This window comes from Impatiens glandulifera, chromosome 6 (genome assembly GCF_907164915.1).
Source record: "Impatiens glandulifera chromosome 6, dImpGla2.1, whole genome shotgun sequence".
In the NCBI taxonomy this organism is placed as follows: domain Eukaryota; kingdom Viridiplantae; phylum Streptophyta; class Magnoliopsida; order Ericales; family Balsaminaceae; genus Impatiens; species Impatiens glandulifera.
In genome coordinates, this window is record NC_061867.1 from 55,184,208 (window position 1) to 55,205,244 (window position 21,037).

At 32.2% G+C, this 21,037-nt stretch overlaps 3 protein-coding genes across 3 annotated transcripts; 2 read left to right on the forward strand and 1 right to left on the reverse strand.

Moving 5' to 3' along the window:
- Positions 1–513: 513 nt before the first annotated feature.
- Positions 514–2,399, reverse strand: LOC124942907 (pentatricopeptide repeat-containing protein At1g08070, chloroplastic-like). The gene has a single exon (XM_047483477.1). The coding sequence runs from the start codon at positions 2,390–2,392 to the stop codon at positions 533–535; it is 1,860 nt and encodes a 619-aa protein (XP_047339433.1). The 5' UTR covers positions 2,393–2,399; the 3' UTR covers positions 514–532.
- An 878-nt stretch (positions 2,400–3,277) lies between these two features.
- On the forward strand, positions 3,278–14,313 carry LOC124941145. Its single transcript, XM_047481411.1, has 5 exons — positions 3,278–3,288; positions 12,415–12,490; positions 12,586–12,712; positions 12,803–12,875; positions 13,873–14,313. The coding sequence occupies exons 2-5, from the start codon at positions 12,463–12,465 to the stop codon at positions 14,140–14,142; spliced, it is 498 nt and encodes a 165-aa protein (XP_047337367.1). The 5' UTR covers positions 3,278–3,288; positions 12,415–12,462; the 3' UTR covers positions 14,143–14,313.
- LOC124941144 (BTB/POZ domain-containing protein At5g17580) lies at positions 9,259–11,182 on the forward strand. Its single transcript, XM_047481410.1, has 2 exons — positions 9,259–9,314; positions 9,394–11,182. Exon 2 carries the CDS (start codon positions 9,400–9,402, stop codon positions 10,915–10,917), a length of 1,518 nt encoding a protein of 505 aa, XP_047337366.1. The 5' UTR covers positions 9,259–9,314; positions 9,394–9,399; the 3' UTR covers positions 10,918–11,182.
- Positions 14,314–21,037: the final 6,724 nt, after the last annotated feature.

Below are 21,037 nucleotides of genomic sequence, written 5' to 3' on the forward strand. Positions count from 1 at the left end.
GTACTTTATGAACCAAACGTTTTAAAAATAAATGTGTTTAATTTTAAGAAACCAATTAATTATTTAACAATTCATTGCTAATAAATTTTATATGTAGCACTGTTGTTTTGAAATAAAATAATCATCATTACAATGTAACATAAACTTAAAAGATTAAACTCTAATCACTTTTATATTTTTTAAACTTTTATTGTATCATTGATTTGGATATCCATATATTTACTCAAATTTTGAGGAAAAAAAAAAAGAGAAAAGTAGAAATGAAAATCCACATCTTAAAAAAAACTTAAAGTCAAAAGTTAAATAATCCAATATTATTATTCATTTCGTTAACCAAAATATTAAAATACACTTTATTTTAAATTATTATTATTTTCTAAAATGCTTAAGCATAAATCAATGTTATGAATATGCCAAATTAAAGTGTTATGCACAAAATTTGCAAAATTATGTCACAAATTTTTTCTCTACTCTTTATCAATCAAAATCAACTATAATAATACAAGGAAGAGATTAACAAATAAGCTCAAAATCATATTAACAACACATTTGAATCTCTTAAATGACTTCTTAATTGATCTAACACCATATAAATCTTCTCATTTTCACGATGAGATTTATCACCCTTTCTAAACTCATAAACAACCCCATCCAATTCAATACAACTACATCCCGGAATCTTCTTAACCTTCTTCTCCTTCATTTCCTTCCTCAATTTCCCGACTTCTCCCCATTTATTAGCCGACGAGTAAATATTCGACATAATCGAATAAGCTCCATCTTTATCATGATCGATCTCAACAATCTTCTCCATCAAAACCCTCGCAAGCTGAACCCTATTATGAATCCGACAAGCCCCCAACAAAGCTCCCAAAACAAATCCATCCGGTTCAATTGGCATGTTTCTAACAAACTCCTCAGCCTCATCAATTAACCCCGCCCGACCAAAGAGATCGACAATACAACCATAATGTTCACTCCTAGGCTTTATATTGTAGATATTCGACATCTCGTTGAAATATCTTTGACCTAAGTTAACAAACCCCGAATGACTACAAGCCATTAGGACACCAACATAGGTTACATGATCAGGCTCGATTAGTTCATTCTTCATCTCGGAGAAAAGGGTTAATGCTTTCTTGCCTTGACCATTCATTGCTAAACCAACTATGATGGTTGTGTAAGTGTAAACATCTTTGGTTTTCATATTATTGAATACATTTAAAGATGAAGATATGTTTCCACATTTTGCATACATATCAATTAAGGCATTTCCTATATACCCATCTGATTTAATCTTGTTTTTGTCTAGATATGTATGAACCCATTTCCCTAATTCAAGCATACCAAGATTAGAACAACAATTGAGTACACCCACGTATGTTACGTCGTCCGGTTTGAAACTTCGATTCAACATCTTTCGAAACACAACTAAAGCTTGTTTGTATTCACCATGTTGAGATAAACCTAATATCATCGAGTTCCACGAGACTACATTTCTCACACGCATTTTATCAAACACCTTATGTGCAGAAACAGAGTCACCACATTTCAAATACATATCAATTAATGAATTCTCAACAAAGATGTCAATTGTCAATCTATGGTGTTCTATGTAATCATGGAGTTTTCTACCTAAAGAAAGATCTCCTATATTAGCACATGCAGATAGAACAACAACAATTGTCTTTTCATCAGCTAGTAAATTTGATTCACATAAATTGAAGAACATATGAATACCTTCTTCCCAATTACCTATCTTGACATATGCTTGAATCAATGTCGTCCATGAAACTAAATCTCGTTTAGGACTTTCATCAAACAGTTGGCGGACAGATGTAATCTCCCCACAAACAGCGTACATTCGGAGAAGATTATTCACCACATATAAATCAGATTGAAACCCATTCTTAATAACATGAACATGACACTGTTTACCTTCGATTAATCGGTGGGTTTTTGCGCAGGATTTGAGAATGAAAGGGAATGTGTAGTTATTTGGAAGGAAACCATTGGATATGAAATTACGGTAAAGGAGAAAAGCTATGGATATGTCGTTAGGGTTCTTGCAACTAGAGAAACAGCGAATTGCGTTGGTGTATATGGTTGTGTTTGGATTTGGGATTTGAGTGAAAATTGAATTGATGTAAGTTGGATCAATATCGGAGGTGAAACTGCAGATGGAAAGGATTTTTGTGTAGATTAGGTGGTGGGTTTGGAGATTAGTGGCGGTTTTGATTATGATTGAGTGGATTTGTTTTAGTTGTTTGGTGGATTTACATGATTCGAGCATTCGAAGAACTGGGATTTGAAAATTGGTGGTGTTTTGAGAGGGTGGAGTTGCAGAGAATGAAGATAGAGTTGGAGAAGAAGAAGATAGAGAGGAGCTCATTTCATCAAAATTCCTGAACTTACAAGTCTATTTTTATCACATAACTAAATAATGGGAAATTTGAGGAAATGACCCCAAAATAGGGCCAAATAGCCGATGGTGCGGGCCCAAGATTTTTATAGCGCTGGTGACCCCCAAATTTTTTAATGACCATTTTACCCATGCGTCACGCACCCTCCAGGTGCGTGACGCACCCCGAACCCTATAAAGGCTTAATTTTTTTTCTTTTTCGTTTCAGTTTCTCTCTCATCCAGCCCCCTTCTCCGCCGTGAAACCCTAATGGTGGCGGAGAAGATTTTCTCTTCTTTCTCAGCGATGAAGAACGAATCGAAGAGGCACCGTCGACCATGGCACCATATTCAACGGCCTATAGCTTCGAAGAACATCCAATGGAGACGAGTTTGCACAGCGCTGAGGATTTCGAACAAATTGACATTTCATTCGGCCATTCCACTATATTTTGTGTTTATTTCGTTATTGTTTGTTTCGTGTTTGTTTGTTCCTCATTGATTCGCTGATTCCTTTACTGATTCGTTGAATGCAGATTGTTTGTTTGGTAGGATGCGTCACGTTGGATGCGTCAAGATGGATGCGTCAAGATGGATGCGTCAAGATGGATGCGTCAAGATGGATGCGTCAACATGGATGCGTCAAGATGGATGCGTCAAGATGGATGCGTCAACTCGGATGCGTCAAGATGGATGCGTCAACTCGGATGCGTCAAGTAGGATGCGTCAACTCGGATGCGTCAACTCGGATGCGTCAACTCGGATGCGTCAACTCCGATGCGTCAACTCGGATGCGTCAAGTAGGAGACGATGCGTCACATTTATTTTTATTTTATATAAAAACCCAAATAAGCCTCGACCACTATTCATGCTCTCTCTCTCTCTCTCGCACCCGACGACGCACCTGCCTCGACGACGCACCTGCCTCGACGTCTCTTCCTGCTCAAGCAGTTTCGTCAAGCAGCTGCGTCAAGCAGTTTCGTCAAGCAGCTGCGTCAAGCAGCTGCGTCAAGCAGCTGCGTCAAGCAGTTTCGTCAAGCAGCTGCGTCAAGCAGCTGCGTCTAGAAAAACACTTGGTAGAAAAACCCTGTCCCTGTATTACATTCACCAGAAAATACCAGAAAACAACATTAACACCATTAACAATACAATACACTTTACTGAATCCTTGAATCTTGAATCCTTGATGCAAAAACAACATTAACACCTCCACACAAGACATTTGGTAATAAGTCTAGAAAAACAACATTAACACCACAACACAACACTAACAAGTTCATTCTAAGCTAATGGCTCGTAAGATTGAGTTGATGGCTCGTAGAGCTGAGATGAGGGCTCGTACAGTTGAGATGATGATGGCTCATTCTGCTGAGATGATGAGGGCACATGCTGCTGAGATGATGAGGGCTCATGCTGCTGAGATGATGCTCTTGCTCTTGCGGTAGACGGTGCAGGCATCACTGCTTTGCATGTTGCTCTATTATGTCCTAGACCTCCACATGAACTGCATCGTCTCGGGACCTTACGGACCTCACCTTGGGATGTCCTACGTTTAGTTTGTGGCCGACCTTTCTTAACCTTCACAGGTGGTTTTAGACACACGCGTTGTTTGATAATATCGGGAAGATCCCAATTCTCTTCATCACCAACCGGATAACATGTCTCCGCATATGCATTCAACCAAGATACAGTTGTATAATACCTATGAGAAGGAAAATAAAACGATTAAAAATAGGTTAAATAAATAAGTTCAAAACGATTAAATACCTTGAGCATAAGTCGTAAGGAACCACATTCCTGTGACGGGCAGCAGCCAGTGCATGTGTACAAGGAAGACCGGAGACTTCAAATACCCTACAAGTGCAGTCCTTGTCCTTCAAATTGACTTTATAATGTGCCTCATTATCATGCACATACAACTCAAATCGGTTAAGGGATGATACGGTATAGAATCTTGCTTTCTCAAAACCATCACATAATAACTTTTCATACGTTGGAGATAAAAATTCTTGGTGGTTGGACGCTTTTTCTCTTCTATCATTAAACCACCCTTGTAATGTTGTTCTTAAAAACTCAAGCATTGCTGAAATTGGATACTTTCTGGCTTCCCTGCACTGACTATTCAAACTCTCTGCATAATTGCTTGTGAGTTGATTGTATCGTTTACCGGGGAAATATGCTCTACTCCATCTTTGAAACCCAATCTCTTCCAAATAGGCAGCAATCCTATGATCTTTAACCCTGATCTTGTCAAAAAACCGATTAAATTGGGGGATAGTGTACGCACGAGAAGCCAAATCAAACTCGACATGACAATTATCAGTTTTGAATTTGGCATTAATATTCATCTTTATGTGATATGTGCACGCACCGTGGTCTGCTTCTGGAAAAACAGCACACAAGGCATTGGCTATACTTGGGTGTCTATCGGATACGAAGACGAGATCATCAACTAATCCAATTGCTTCTCTAAGTTTTTGCATGAAATAAGTCCACGAGTTATTATTCTCTGAATCAACAACGCCAAATGCAACAGGATACAGTTGCTCATTGGCATCCAATGCAACAGCCACCAATAGTTGACCTCCCACCTTGTGCTTGAGAAAACTTGCATCAACACACAATACGGGACGACAGAAGGCTTTGAAACCCCTAATTGAGAGGCCTAGAGACATGAACATATATTTGAAGTGCCCGTGCTCGTCTGTCTGAATATCTGTTATGGTACCCGGATTATTCTTCTCCAACATGTATAGGTATGAAGGCAATTTTCCATAGGAATCCTCTACCGTTCCTCGCACCGCCGTTAAAGCCGTTTCCCTTGCCCTCCAAGCCTTATTATAAGTCAAAAACATCCCATAATTTGACTGCATGTCTTCAATTATTTTTTTAGGCAAGTGGTTATGGTGATGGTCCATGTACTTACCCTTCATGCACTGCCCAATAACCCATGCCGGTGTTTGCATTTTTTTTTCCGGCCTCGACAAAACTGAGCATGAGTGTTGTCGATTGAATTTCCGAATCTCAAACATCTCGGAAAACTTACCTTTCACAGCACGTAAGCTCCACTTGCATGTCTCATCCATACATTTCACAAACCAAAGATGTTTTCGAGACTTTTTCACTTTGAATTCAAAATGATAAGTCATCGCATATTTATATAGCGTCAGTTGAAGTTCTTTTTTAGTATCAAATAACGTACCGACTTCCAATACGGTTTCACTAGTTAACGCCAATGCAAATGAAGGGTCTGTCGGTGATACGTCTGTAGGGTCTGTCGATGGTGTACCCATTGACGCTCTTGCACTAGATGGTGTACCCATTGACGCTCTTGCACTAGATGGTGTACCCATTGACGCTCTTGCACTAGATGGTGTACCCATTGACGCTCTTGCACTAGATGGTGTACCCATTGCTCTTGCACTAGATGGTGTACCCATTGGTGTAGGTATTGACCGGTGCGGCGTGCGTGCAACTGCTGATGCAGGACTAGTAGTAGCTTGGAAATCACTAACCCGTTCATAATTAAAGTCAATAACGCGTTCATGATTAATCAGTTCATGATGAGCCCGTTCATCTTCTTCTCCTCCTCCTTCATTATCACTTTCAAATAAAATCTGTTGAGAAACAACTCGAGAAACTACGCCGGGTATACTTTTTTGAGTAATGATTGGTAGTGTAGTATCCTGACTTGGGTACTTCTCTACTAATGAGACACAAAGTGGTGACGAAGACGACGAACTTCGACCCGATATCAACCGTGATAAATACATGCCCACATCTTTATCTCCCTCAATAACAACAGGGGGAAGTTTTGCAGAAGGATCATACATGACTTTAATCACTAAATCATATGCAGACTTTTGCACGTTAATCGTCTCATAGATTGTATCAACTAATTGAGCAAATGTAGTACATTGAGGTATATCCATGGTTTTGCATGATTGTGCAGAGAAAGACCTGGTACCATTGGCTGCAATTTGCCACTCTCCATTGTACACAACAAATACGTCAGCAAATACTTCAGCTGCAATTGAAAAAATTATAGTATCAATCGAGAGACACCGTAACAATGAAATGCAAGTAATAGTTATAAATGGTCTGGGGTGCGTTACGCAGATGCGTAACGCAACTACGTGACGCAACTGCGTTACGCAACTACGTGACGCAACTGCGTTACGCACCCGGTTTCCGCCGTGACGGTGGCATTCCACCTGCTCATTCCCTAATCACTACAGCCTAACAACCAAAGCAATCCAAGCGATAAATGAAGAAGGAGAAGAATACCTGTAGCAGCAGAAAGAGACATGGTGAAGGAAGAGAGGATTCAGCCGTCGTCTTCGTCGGTCGGTGGTTGGGTTTTTTAGAGAGAAGGAGGAGAAGGGAAGTGAAGAAAGAGAAGAAGAAAGAAAGAATGAAAAGAACTGATATTTTTTTCCTTATATAGTAAGGGCATTGTGGACTTTTCACAATGCCCTCAGGTGCGTCACGCAACGGGAGGGTGCGTGACGCAACGGGGGTATTTTCGGCAGAAAAATGTTTGGGGGTCACCAGCGCTATAAAAATCTTGGGCCCGCACCATCGGCTATTTGGCCCTATTTTGGGGTCATTTCCTCAAATTTCCCATAAATAATATATACAATGCAATATAAAATAAATAATAACATTGCATAAAATAAAACACACAAACAAATAAAAACATAATAAAAAATCAAAAGATATATTTGGAGACTAGAATATATTGTTTATGGAATGTTATTGCGACAATCCTGACTAAGAATAGATTCGATTTTCGGGCTACCGGTTTTGCTATTTGCATACCGGTTTTGCTATTTGCATTCAGGGTTGGTTTTAGGGTAAACCCAACAAGTCCTCGGACTAAGACAACTCATTTAATAAAATATATAAAACATTTAAATAAATTTATAGTTTTTAAACATTAAATGTTGTAACTTAGTTGTTCAATATACAAATTTAAAATTATTTGGTTATTAGTTCAAATCTAACAAATAAAAAAAATTTATCAATCTTTTAAATTAGACTTAAGGGCAACAACAAAATTATTATTATTATTTTCTACCGAGGGCTGTGAGGCCACCCAAAACTCGGGATCGACTATTTCGTATCAGATATAGAATGAGGTTGAACACAATTGTGAGCGTAAGGAGGTAAAACTCACATACATGATGTTATGTGGTGGCAAGTCATTGATGGTTTTCATGTGAAACATATGTATGAAAAATATTATATTATTATTAGTCGTTGTCAGATGTGCCTTATAAATGTTGAAATGACGTCTCATATTCATATCTAAATTTTTGGGTTATTGTCCATATTAATTTTTGGTAAACTATTTGGATAGAAAAGTCATATTTTCGGTGATTGTATTTAACTAATGCGTATAATTCATAACGTCATTATTACGAAATTATCTGAAATTTGTTTTGAAAAGTCAGTAAAGTCGATGGAGGAATGTATCGTCATTCTATCTTTGTTCGAATGTCTTGTTTTTGTTTCATGTATTATTTAAAAAAAATTCAAATATATATTAAATTAAAATTCATTAATTATAAGAATAAATTATAAAATACTATTTAATATTTAATTATCATATTATATCCATTAAAATAATTCTACTTAAAATTAAATATTTGAATTTTCAAATAAATACTCAAAGTCTTATTATTCTCTCTCTTATAAGTTCTCACCAACGTTCACTCAAGAGGATTTGAAAAGCTTGAAAACAAAACGTTGAAAGAATCAGATAACTACTATCCGAAATTCATGGAGGTTAGAGAGAGAAAGATGGAGATCGATCCGCCACTACAGATGTTCAAACTACTCACATTCACCACTTCTCATCTACCACTTCCTTCCTGGTGAGTTTTCTTCTCCTTCCTTCCTTCATCTCTGTAATTCAACTGCTTGCTTGATTCAGATCTGTTCTTCCATCTCTGCAATCAACTGTAATCTTACATTATACAAGCACAATTATCCTGTTCATCCGTAGTTTAAGGAAATATTGATGAAATCGTCTGATTACATTTTGATGTTGATCGCCGTTCATTCATACATAGGTTATTCATCGAAAGAAGAATCCATTTAGTTCTTCTATCTCTGCTTGCGATCAACTGCTTGCTTGATTCTGATCTGTTCTTAAATCTCTGCAATCAACTGTAAGGTTACATTATATAAACACAATTATACTGTTCAGCCGTAGTTTAAGGAAATATTGATGTAATCGTCTGATTTCGTTTTGTTCGCCGTTCATTTATACATAGGTTATTCATCGAAAGAAGAAGCGATCTAGTTCTTCCATCTCTGCTTGGGATTAACTGCTTGCTTGATTCAGATCTGTTCTTCCATCACTGCAATCAACTGTAAGCTTACATTATATAAGCACAATTATACTGTTCAGCCGTAGTTTAAGGAAATATTGATGAAATCGCCTGATTACATTTTGATTTTGATCGCCTTTCATTTATACACAGGTTGTTCATCGTGCTCCTTCATTCCTTCCTTCCTTCCTTCCTGGTGAGTTTTCTTCTCCTTCATTCATCTCTGTAATTGAACTGCTTTCGTGATTCAGATCTGTTCTTCCAACTCTACAATTAAACTGTATTTTAAGGAAATATTGATGAAATCGCTTGATTACATGATGATCGCTGTTCATTTATACATAGGTTGTTCATCGAAAGAAGAAGAAATCTAGGTTTTCTGGAGATTGAAGAAGGAAAATGTCTAAAAATTCATCATCATCATCCTGGTAAACGAAAAACCTCAGATCTCTCGATTCATCTCTCTTGTTCTTCTCACCTTTGTTTAATTGTCATCTTCTTCTTCTTCTTCATAGGTTACCGAAATCTGTTTCCTCAAAAATCCAACTCCATGTACTATCCTTCAGTTTTAACACGGTAAGATCTGAATCTATAATCTATAATCTAGAATCTAGAATCGCTTTTTCGTTTAGAATCTTAATTTGTGTATTTACAGGATACTATGGCTAAGAAATCATCTATGATTGCTTCTCTAGTTAAAGAGAATCCTCATAAAGATCTCTTTGATGAACTAAGAGACATTCCTTCTGATCGAAACACGTTTGAACTAGTTGCGAGATTCTGTCATGGCTATGAAATTAAACTATCGCCTGAAAACGTCATTCCACTCTGCTGCGTTGCTGATTACCTTGGCATGACTGAAACATATAGCCCTAATAACTTATTAATGAAAAGTATGACCTATTTCGAACAGAGAATCCTACCTAACTGGAACGAATCTGTCATCGCGTTAAGATCAGCAGAAAGTGTTCTTCATCAAGCTACTGAATTAGGTTTGATAGATGATTGTTTCAAATCGCTTATCAGTAAAGCATTAGAGTATCCACAATTCCTCGATCAGCAGAGAAAGTTCTCGAAATCAGAAGATCTAACATCTCTTCCTCTCCAACTGTATAAACCATTAATCAATGAAATGATCGAGAATCATGTTCCAGGTATCTACATAGCTTCATCACTCTACCAATACGCGAAGAACTCGCCACAGAAACAAGTCATGGAAGCAATAGAGAAGCTTCTGCCACACGAAACAGGACTCCTTCCATGCACACTCCTATTCGAAATGCTGAAAGTCTCAATCTCCACAGAAGCAAACATGGATTGCAGAAACGGTTTCGAAACCAGAATAGGTAAACAGCTGGAAGAAGCAACAGTCCGTGATCTCCTCATACCTTCTTCTGGATATTCCAAAGAAGGAGATTACGATACAGATTGTGTCAGAAGAATCTTGAAAATCTTCTACAACAACATAGCAGCTGCTTCAGATGGTTCAAATGGTTCCGAGTTAAACTCAGTAGCTGAGCTAATCGAAGACTTCTTATCAGAGATTGCTAGCGACGTTAACTTAAGATTAGACACGTTCATATCACTAGCTGAGATGGGTTCATCTGTATCAAATGGAATGGAACGAAGTTCGGATGAATTGTATAGAGCAATCGATATCTACTTGGATAAACACAGTTACTTAACAGAATTGGAACGGGAAGAGATCTGTCAAGTGTTGGATTGTCGTAGATTATCACCGGAGATTGTTCAGCACGCTGCGCAGAATAGTAGACTTCCGTTAAGGATAGTAATGCAGGTTTTATTTATTGGTCAGATGCATTTGAGAGAGGTGATTACTAAAGAGGTAGATGATCATCTGGATGATGAAGAGGAGGAAACTCCATTGATAACAGATGATCAAGCTTCGAGGTTGAGGTCGAGTTCGACAATCTGTAGTAGCAGTAGTAGTTGTAGTAAGGAAGAAGTGATGATGGAAATGGAGAAGATGGGGAAGAAGATGAGGGAATTGGAGAAAGAATACTTTACGATGAAGAAGGAGATTGAGAATTCGAAAAAGGAGAAAGTTAGTTTGTGGAAAGAAATGAAGAAGAAGCTTGGGTGTAATGGAAGTATAAATGATGTTGATTGCCATGTGAAGAAGATGAAGATGAAGAAGAAGATTCATCCAAAGAATTGATGAAAAGTAAGTCTCTTTTTCTTATTAGAGTTTATTATTTTGAATATATATTAGTGTAGGGTTCTTTATATTTTTTAACAAAATCATCTAAATTTCTAATAATATTAATATATTACACTTCATATTCAAACTCAAGCCAAAGAATTTTCAACATAAATTTTCTTGACACTTCCTATCTTAAATTGTATTTTGAAATGTTAGGATTGTTTTATCATTTTTTTTGTTTGTTTTTGTAAGTGTTGATGGTCATTTTATTATTATTTTGTTTTTGGGTTAAATTTATATTAACCTATAACAATCGACTCGAACACCATAGGACATTAGGTTTGGGACATATTTGAAACATTAGTCGCCCAATTCGATTCTACAACGATGGAAACCTCACGAGCTTCGCTCCTCTATTCGTTCGAATAAGAGAGGAGAAACCCATCATTATAACAAAAGAGAAACAAACCTTCACCCCGTTGTGTGAGCCCAGCAAGCCCTACCCAGTGTGTGCTTATACCCAGGGCGAGCCCAGAAAACTCATGAGCCCTTATATCTAGGGACGAGTCGAGCAAGCCCTCAACTTGGTTTGTTTATACCAGCCAAACAAATCCTATAAGCCAAAGAAGTTCAATCACCAAATTATAAAAATTTAAATTTTTTTTTTTTTTATCTCTACTTCCTTTACCTTTCTTTTTATTCATTATATCTTTTTATTTTAAAAAATTAATGTATATTAAAAATGAAAAAAAAAAAACGTTTAAATATACCAAAAAAATAATTATATAAAAATAACAAATAATAATTAAAACAAAAAGTAAGAAAAAATAATATTTAATAAGTTATCGAAGTGCTTTTTGTTTAGTATATATATATATATATATATATAAAAGATGATTTTGAATATTTTTAACTCTTTATCTAATTAAACTTCATTTAATTCTCTTATTAATTACGTCACATCAAACAACTTATTAAAAAAATATTTAATTATTATATATTAATACTTTTATAAAAAAAAATTCTCAAAAGAAAATAATATAAATTTATTCAAATAATCTAGAAACTTGTTATTGAGATTATTTAAAAATATAAAAAGAGAAAAAAATAATTATTATTAATGATTTTAAGAAAGTGATAATTATTATTATTATTTTTTTTTTTGATAAAAAAGACTTAAAATTTGTTAATATATATAAATAAAATAAATAATAATAATTTAAAATTAAGAGTATTTTAATATTTTAATTAATGATTTGAGTGACACGATGAATTTGAGAGGAGTCGAACTATGTTTGATTTTTTTAAAGTTATTTTAAAAAACAAATTCATAACATAACAGGCTTAAAAGTACTTTAAAAAAATAAAAAGGAAAATTAACGGTCAAGAATTGAAACAAGTGTAATGTTTTTAAATAGATAAAGACATGACACAACTCACAAGCCACTAATAGATTATTTTATCCAGAGAATAACTTTGAGAAACTTCATCGTTTCTAATTAGCCCACTCCATCTCTCTCTCTCTCTTTCTCCATCCATAACCATTTCTGTGTAAACTCCATGGGACAGCTTCTGGATAAGCTTCAAGGTACCACCAATTCTAGTTTCTTAATTTCATTACTTTTAAATCCCAAATTCATTTTGACCTAATTCATTTTGTTCATATAATTTCATTCATGACAGGCAAAGAATGGAAGAGAAGAGAGATCAAAAAGATAACAGACAGAACTTTTGATAATTTGATAAATGAAACAGGAAAGGCAAATTTGTCATTTGAAGATTTGTATATTGCTGTGTTACTTGTTTACAAGTAAAATTCTAATTCCTTTAACCCCTTTTACTTTAATTCAATTTAAACCAATTATTAATATGTTTTTTTTTTTGTTTTTTTTTGTTGTAGTGAGATCAATAAATGTTTGCCTGGACCTCACTTTAATCCTCCTTCAAAACTTGAAGTTAAAACCTTGATGAATGTAAGTACCATCTTTGTTTCTTTGAATTGTATAGCTTAGACTTGTTTTTATGTTTGATTCTCATTTGAAAATATAGGGCTATTTGGGTTAGTCTCTCTTGGCTTGATTTTGAATATTGGTGTCGGTTTATTAACTCTTTTCTCATAGTATACTCATTTCAATTCAAAGCGTTTTAAATTAGTATCAAACTCAGTTATCTTTTATATGAATTAGAGCTCGGTTGATTTTGGATTTTTGAGGATTTATTTGGGTATTGGGTAAAATCTTGGTTTTACTTAATTTTAAAAAATAAATTAGTTTTTTAAAGTTTGTTGAAAGTATTTTCATTTGTTTGATTTGGGTTTTTTTGGTTTTATCTGGGTATAGGGTAAAATTTTGTTGGACTTAATTTAAAAAAATTTTTTTTTTTTAAAGTTTAATGACTTATTTTATCATCTGAGTTGATGAGATAGAAAGATGAGAGAATATATTAATACTTGATTTGTTTAATTTTGAGTTTTTATGAAAGATTGAGGATTAAATCTTTGTTTGATTTTATTTAAAAGAAAATTAGTTTTTTAAGTTTATTTATCATTTTTTAGATGAGATAGAAAGAAGATAGAGAATATATTAAACAAAGAGTATTTTCGTTTGTTTAATTTTGGGTTTTATTTAAGTATTTAGTAAAATCTTTATTTGACTTAATTTTTTTTAAGAAAAACTAGTTTTTTAAAGTTTAATGACCATTATATCCTTTAAATAAATGAAATAAGAAGATATATTTTTGCATTTTGATGAATAAAGTAAATGATGAGCTAGATAAATGAGGTGAAATGAAGAAAAATATTGGATTTTGAAAAAATCTCAAAAATACCCATTAATATCAAACAATCTATTTTCGGTGAATTTCACAATAATTGTGTTGTTTATTTTAGTGGGGGCAATGATTTGCGATTGAATATGACATGGTAAAGAATATAAAGATCATTGTTGGGATTTTTTTTATAAAAAATTTCAGGAGTGCGACATCAATTTAGATGGAGAAATTGATCGCGAAGAATTTGGAACGTTCATGAAGAGGCTAACTTCGAGTACGATCATCGTGGTGAGTCAAAAACTGATCATTACGTTGGCTGTGGCACCGACAGTTGCAATGTTGACCAAGAGGGCGACAGAAAGGGTCCCCGGTGTTGGCAAGGTTGTGAAAAGGTTGCCGAATTCGGTTTATGCATCCCTTGTGACTCTTGCCATTGTAGTTTTCCAAAATGCACGCCAAATAGATCGCTGAAGCCTTTTCGTTTTGGATTGGTTTATGTTATTATGTATATTTGTAATACACAAAAATTAAGGTTACATATGTTATTTTGCTACAATATTGTGAATAAACATTAAACTTTTTCTTGTATAGAAATAATTGTGAACAAATATCAATGACACATACAATTTATTTTTAGCCTCATTGAGGAGTTCATGTTTTTATATGATGGTTTGAGTTAATTTGTCATGATTAAAATACCATTCAATTTGATAGAGAAATTTAGACATTTAAATAGTGAATTTTATATATTAAAAACATATTTTTCAGAAATAAAATTGTGAATCTTAATTAATTAATTAATTTTATCGGTATTATTCTATTTTTATAATTTATAGAATTTCTAGGGGGCCGGGCATGCCTTTGAGATTCTCGGTCGCAGGGTAGGCTTCGGCCTATGCGATTCTCGGGCTCAGGGCAGGTTATATGGCTCCTTGATCGCAGGCTTACGGTCTCGTGGTCGACCAAGAGTTTTTCGATCACAGTCAAGAACCATTGGTTCAATCTAATTAAATTTAGTATTCGACAAACAAACATATATACTAATTTCCAAATGGGGTTTGATTTGTGTGGAAATTTATCCATCTCCCCATTTAAAATCAAACTGAAATCAAATCATTATTCAAATAGAAATCACATGTATTAAAACAGAATCACACGTTAAAGAATAATGAAAACAATATATAACGAATTTCGACTAACAAATACTATTTTATAGATTTTATATTGAATAATGGTTCATGTTACAATGTTTGTATTTATCTATTAATTTATAATTGTACATAAAAAAATTATAAAAACGAAGCTATTACTCCTAATCCTATTAAATGCGTAAAACCTGTTAAAATATAAATTCTATAATCTAAATGAAAACATCGAAGAGATGAGGGGTTTCTTTGAGCTTCTTCCTTGTGTGCGTGTTACAAAGGAGGGATCGACTTTTTCTTTATTATTTTCGCCCCTAAACTTCTACCTTCAGTACAAAAAGACCCTTGTCCCTTTTATATTTTCATTTTGATCCCTGGGCCAAAGTAGCTGGGATTCCTGGTGTTGGGCCTCGATCCGCTTGGATGGGAGTCAGACCTCCTGACTCTTGTTTTAAGGTCTGTTTGATTTCATTTTTATTTTTTATTTCTGTAAAATAACCATATTAAGTTGGTTTTAAATTAAATATTTACTTGTATTTTGTTTTATTAGTTATATCAATTTTTTATAATTATTATGTTATTTTAAATAATTAATTTGATGTCTTATTGATACGACATTGATTTCAAACTCACAAATTTAATTTTTATTTAAAACATCTTAAGTTTAAGTTTAAGTTGAAGAAATATGATAACATTGGAATCATATTATATTCAATAAATTTTAACTACTACTAATTATATGGTTGTTTTGTATTTAAATTAAAGAATTAAAAATAAAATTATAATATTTAATTTTAATTTCAATTTCATTCATGTTAACAGTATTAGGATGGACAATATATACATTTTTTAAATATTACTGTTAAATATTTTATTAATTTTGTAATTTAAATATATTAATATTAAAATTTAAAAAATTATATATATATTTTTCAAATATAGATATTTAATTTAAAAATAATTTTCACCAATAATTCGATAACATTGAATGAATTTAAACTTTTTATTTAACCTAATATGTTAACCTAATTTTATTAGTCAATAAAATATCAACAAGCAGGCGACCACCTCGAGAAAAAAAATGAGGATGAAGAAAACGGCGAAACGATCGGCGTCTTATAGCCTGCGGCGCTCTCACAAGGCCGGAGATATGAAGAAAAATGAACTGGAAAACGAGACCGAACCTACAAATCGAAGGTACGAACTTAATTTATAGTCTATCTCAAATTTTCAAATCTTAAATTTGTGTTTTTATTGCAAATCTAGGTGACGAGAATTGAGATTGGAGTTGAGATCGTAAAATTGATAGATTATTAATGTGACATTTGATTAACTTAAATGATTTGAATAACAAGTTGACTATTCGACATTTGCATTGTATTTTTGTTTGTTTCTCACCTTGTTTAAAGCATTTTTGTTTTGTTTTCTCACATTTGATTTGGCTTGCAAACTCTTTTTGCTTCAATTGTATATTTGCAAATCATATTGATTTATTAATTTGTGAATGTAACAGTAGCCTTTCGAAGGATTCGACAAAGGAATTGAGTTCAATCAAAGAGGAAAAAAGTAATCTACCAGATTCGGGAGTTATTCTGAACAACCATAGGAGGAATCCAGTGACTAATGCATCAAGGAGGCAAAAGGTTTTCTTACTATACTCTACAATTTATTATATTTTTTTTATTCTAAGATTAGTTTTACTGTAAATTTATGTACATGTCAAATTGAGGTACCAAATCAAACTTTTTGTTAGTATGTATGATCTAGTATTGAAAAAAAGAAAACCCATAAATAGGCTCTTTAGCATCTATGGTAAAGATTTTCTTCATAATCTACATCTAATTGCACATTTTAAGAGAAATAAATGTCAAAATCTTTCACACTATAGATAATTTGGGTTATTTCATTGTGGGGTAATAAATACTATTAGAAAATGGGTTAATTCACTATATGAGTTGTGATAGTTTCTATTAATTCAAAAAAAAAAGTTTGTTTGTTTCAAAAGTTGATCAAATTTAAAGATTTTCAATATCAAAATGTTTGAAAGTTATACAAAACATTAAAATTATGTAGTTTTAAAATTCGACCATAGACTATTTTCTTTTTTCATTCAAAATAATCTATTCAATACATGTATTACAGTATAGATCCATGAAGGAGATCATGGCAACTGAAGATGCCAAAAAACCGGAAAGCAACATGATTGTGGAATCTTTAGTGACCGATGATAAAATGGTCACGGATATAAAGGAGGAGTCAATACAATCATTTTCAGAAGCTGTTATTACGGAGGTGGAGATGGTTCAAACTCTTCCTCTATTAGGAAAACCTTTCTTTGAAGTAATAATCGGTCAAGATAATCTTGCACCATTTTATCAATTGGTAATATTCTAAATTATATATAATAGCTTATCTATATATATGTTTCATAATTCAATATAATTATGCAATTTCAATCAGCAGGATGTTCCGGAGGAAATGAATAGATTTTTACCAGAGGACAATGTTCGAGCCTTTTTGGAGCATGGTGAGAAGAGATGGAAGATAGTTTATTATGGAAGTGACAAGAAAAAAACAAGGCTCAATGGCAATTGGAAAACATTTGCTATCGACAATAATCTAAACTTGAAAGATGTGTGTTTGTTCGAGCTGATGGATGAGAGTAGCAGTCGTTGCATCATCTTTCGAGTAGAAATTCGAAGAGGAGCTCTTCCAATGATTGTGAAGAAGGAAGATGGAAATTTTGATAACAATGTTATTATAATTGATTAAGATTTCGTTTCTAGTTGATTTCTATCTTATTTTATTATTGTTCTGACTTAATTACTATAGATTTCATTGAAGGTACAATTTATTTAGAGATAATTAGTATTATGTGGATTTATCTTCTTCTCAATTTATCAATTATATTTGAACTATTCTGGTTTTATTATTTATCTTTTATTACATTATTATTTATTTGTATTAGTTAGATTAAATGAAAAAAAGAGATACAAATTCATCAAGGTTCTTTTGAGAAAAAACAAACAAACTAATTATACCAATATTTATTTATATTTATGAAATTATTACTTATAAATATCGCAAAACAAAGTTTTAAAAAATATGGTTATCATCACACATCAAATTTGATAAAAGCGTTATTAATCCTTAAAATATCAATGATTATCTTAATCTGTGTAAAATAATATTTACAATGTCCTTTATTGAATTTTAATCATAAAAAATAAACTTATTACTACATAAATATATAATTAATCATGGGATCCTAAAGTACATTTCAAACTTAAATAAAGACTAACTATCAATATTCTAGAGATATGGAGACCCGAAGATATTCATTTATGAAAAAAATATTTTTTTTTAATTAAAAAAAAAAGGTTTCCCACTGGCTGCAATTCAGCCCTCTTCGTATTCCCCTCTCTCTCAATGCTAAAGGGTTTATTTCAATGTGACTCTTCTTCCTATCTTTTTCGAACAAAAATTCTATAAAATCACTCCCCTGTTTGTACATTCGAACTCCGGTCCAACTTTCGCGAAGCAAAATAAAGCTCTCATTGTCGTCGAAAATTGTATGTTCTTAAGGATGAAACCTTATTTTATCTTAGTATTGTAGTTTATCTTTTAATGGTATTTAAATCATTATATGAACAAGGAAATCGATAATATAAAAATAATGCTTTGTTTTTAATATAAACATGTTTATAAAACTAACTAAGAAAAATACTACACCTTATTTGTAATGAATATGACACTTTTATGATATGTTATTATCATATGGATAGTTCTTTCATGTTTCTATCTTGTCATATTTTACAGCCTTGTCTATAATTGTAGATACATATTTATAGAAAATAAGGAACATATAATGGAGTAATGTCTGCTATTCTGTGATGTGGGTGTTCCTTGCCCATGTGGAGTGTTTTTAAGACAAGAAGAAGATGAGACAGGTCTGGCTATGTCGAGCCAAACTAGCAACATCAACTCTTTGAAAGACTTGTTTTTGAAGAAATTCGTCTAATTTAAATTGATAAATTGTTAAAATAATTTAGAACACTTGGTTTAATGTTTAAATCAATGCGGTTAAAGTCTCGAGTTAACTCTTAAAATCTTACAGTTTTACGACTTCAAAGAAGGTTTAACGAGTCTATTTTAAATAAACTATTAAATTAAATTTACAATAAAAAGATTTTACGTTTTAAAATATAAATTTATATTTAAAAATTAAAAAATAAAGTTATTATTTATTTAAATAAATAAATAAAATTAATTTTGTAACTATAATTTTTTTATAGTGTTATTATTTAATATTATATTTTAATTAATTTTATATTTAGATATATAAATTCTTAAAATTGGATAAATATAAAATACTTGATTATAATTATGTATATAAATAATAATAATATGTAACTATTATTTTTTAAATTAAAATCTTACAATTTCATCTAAACTCTAGATTTTACGAGTTTACAACTAGCAAACGATTTTACATAAACTCTCGATTTTGACAACCTTAGTTCAAATACAACTTATAATTAGAACCATCAATTTGGGTTAGGCCCGTTGGGTTGGCCCATCCCGCCAAACAATTAAGACGTGTTGGGTTGAAATATTAGCAACCCATTTGGAAGTGGGCCTACACAGCCAGCCCGTTCGGGTTGCGGGCCTAGGCGGGTCGGACTTGAGTTGACCCGTAGGTCGAAACAAAAATCTAATCTGATTTATAGCCTTATAGGCATACCGCATAGCCTTAATTTTTTTTCTCTTTTAGGCAACACTACAACAAACATTGAAGAGAAAGACAATGAAACAAAAAGATTTGACATGAATTATATCTCGATTGATGATATTTAAAGAATGTTGACTTTAATGAAAATTTTATTTTATGATTTTTTTAAATTTTAGTTATTTTTTAACTATTTGATCAATTAATGTGTAACGATAAATAAGACTCTTGTTTGGTGTGTATTTCTTTAAGACTTTGTCCTTCTATTGTTAATGAATTATGATTTTATTTCAACTAAGTTGTCCTGCTTATTTGTGTCATCCATGTCGTTCGTGACACGGGTTATATATATATATATATATATATATATATATATATATATATATATATATATATATATATATATATATATATATATATATATATATATATATATATATATATAAAATATGCACAATTGATATTGAGAATTTTATTTATTTAGTTTTATATTTATTTATATCAATTGGTTTATTTTAAAATAATTTAAAATTTAATTAATTAATTTGAAAAATGGTTGATACACCGATCTAAACTAATTATTATTTATAATGAGTCTGTGTATGGATTATTAAAAATCAAATATTGGATCAGGACTATTTTAAAATTATAAATTATGGTTTTGAAAATTCATGATCAAACAAGCCTTATGGTTGTTTTAGGCCTGGCTTGATTTGAGTTGTTTCACAAAGGAATTAATTATTAGAAATATTTCATTATTAATTCCTTTAAGGTATAAGTAAAATCGACTACGCCTAAATTGAACCGAATTGTCTTAAATCGAACCAAAACCAACCAAATTGATTGACTGATGAAATCGGTAAATTGAACCTAATGCATCAAACCGACTAACCGGTCAAGGTTAAAATTTAAAAAAAATATACATTATTTGATTACAATATATAGTTGATACATATAATTAAAATTTTAACCATTAAACTAAAATATATATACCCTTTTTATTTATTTCAAAACAAATACATATTGATATTAGTTTTTCAAAATAATTTTAAGTATATTTGGAATATATAGCAATAATTTTTTTAGATGGAATAAAATCGATCGAATTGACCAAACTATGAATGAAAATCGATCAAACGAACCGAACTATGAATGAAAATTGAATTTTTTCAAATCAATTTTAGCAGTTTGGTTTTACATTTCGATATAGCTTGACTCTAAATTCCTCAACTAATCATATCAATTAAAATCTCAATCCAATATACTAAAATAAGAGCTATATTCTTATATTTTAAACTATATTCAAAAGGAAAATTTAGTAATACAACATTAATTAACCAATTGTGTTTCTTTTCTGAAAAAACATGAAACATTTGTTTATATATTTATTAGTGACATCTAAACATTACAAAATAACTACATTTCTTAATTATTTTTCAAATAATCTTATTTGATGTGTTATTGAAAATATGTATGTTATAGGACTAAAAAT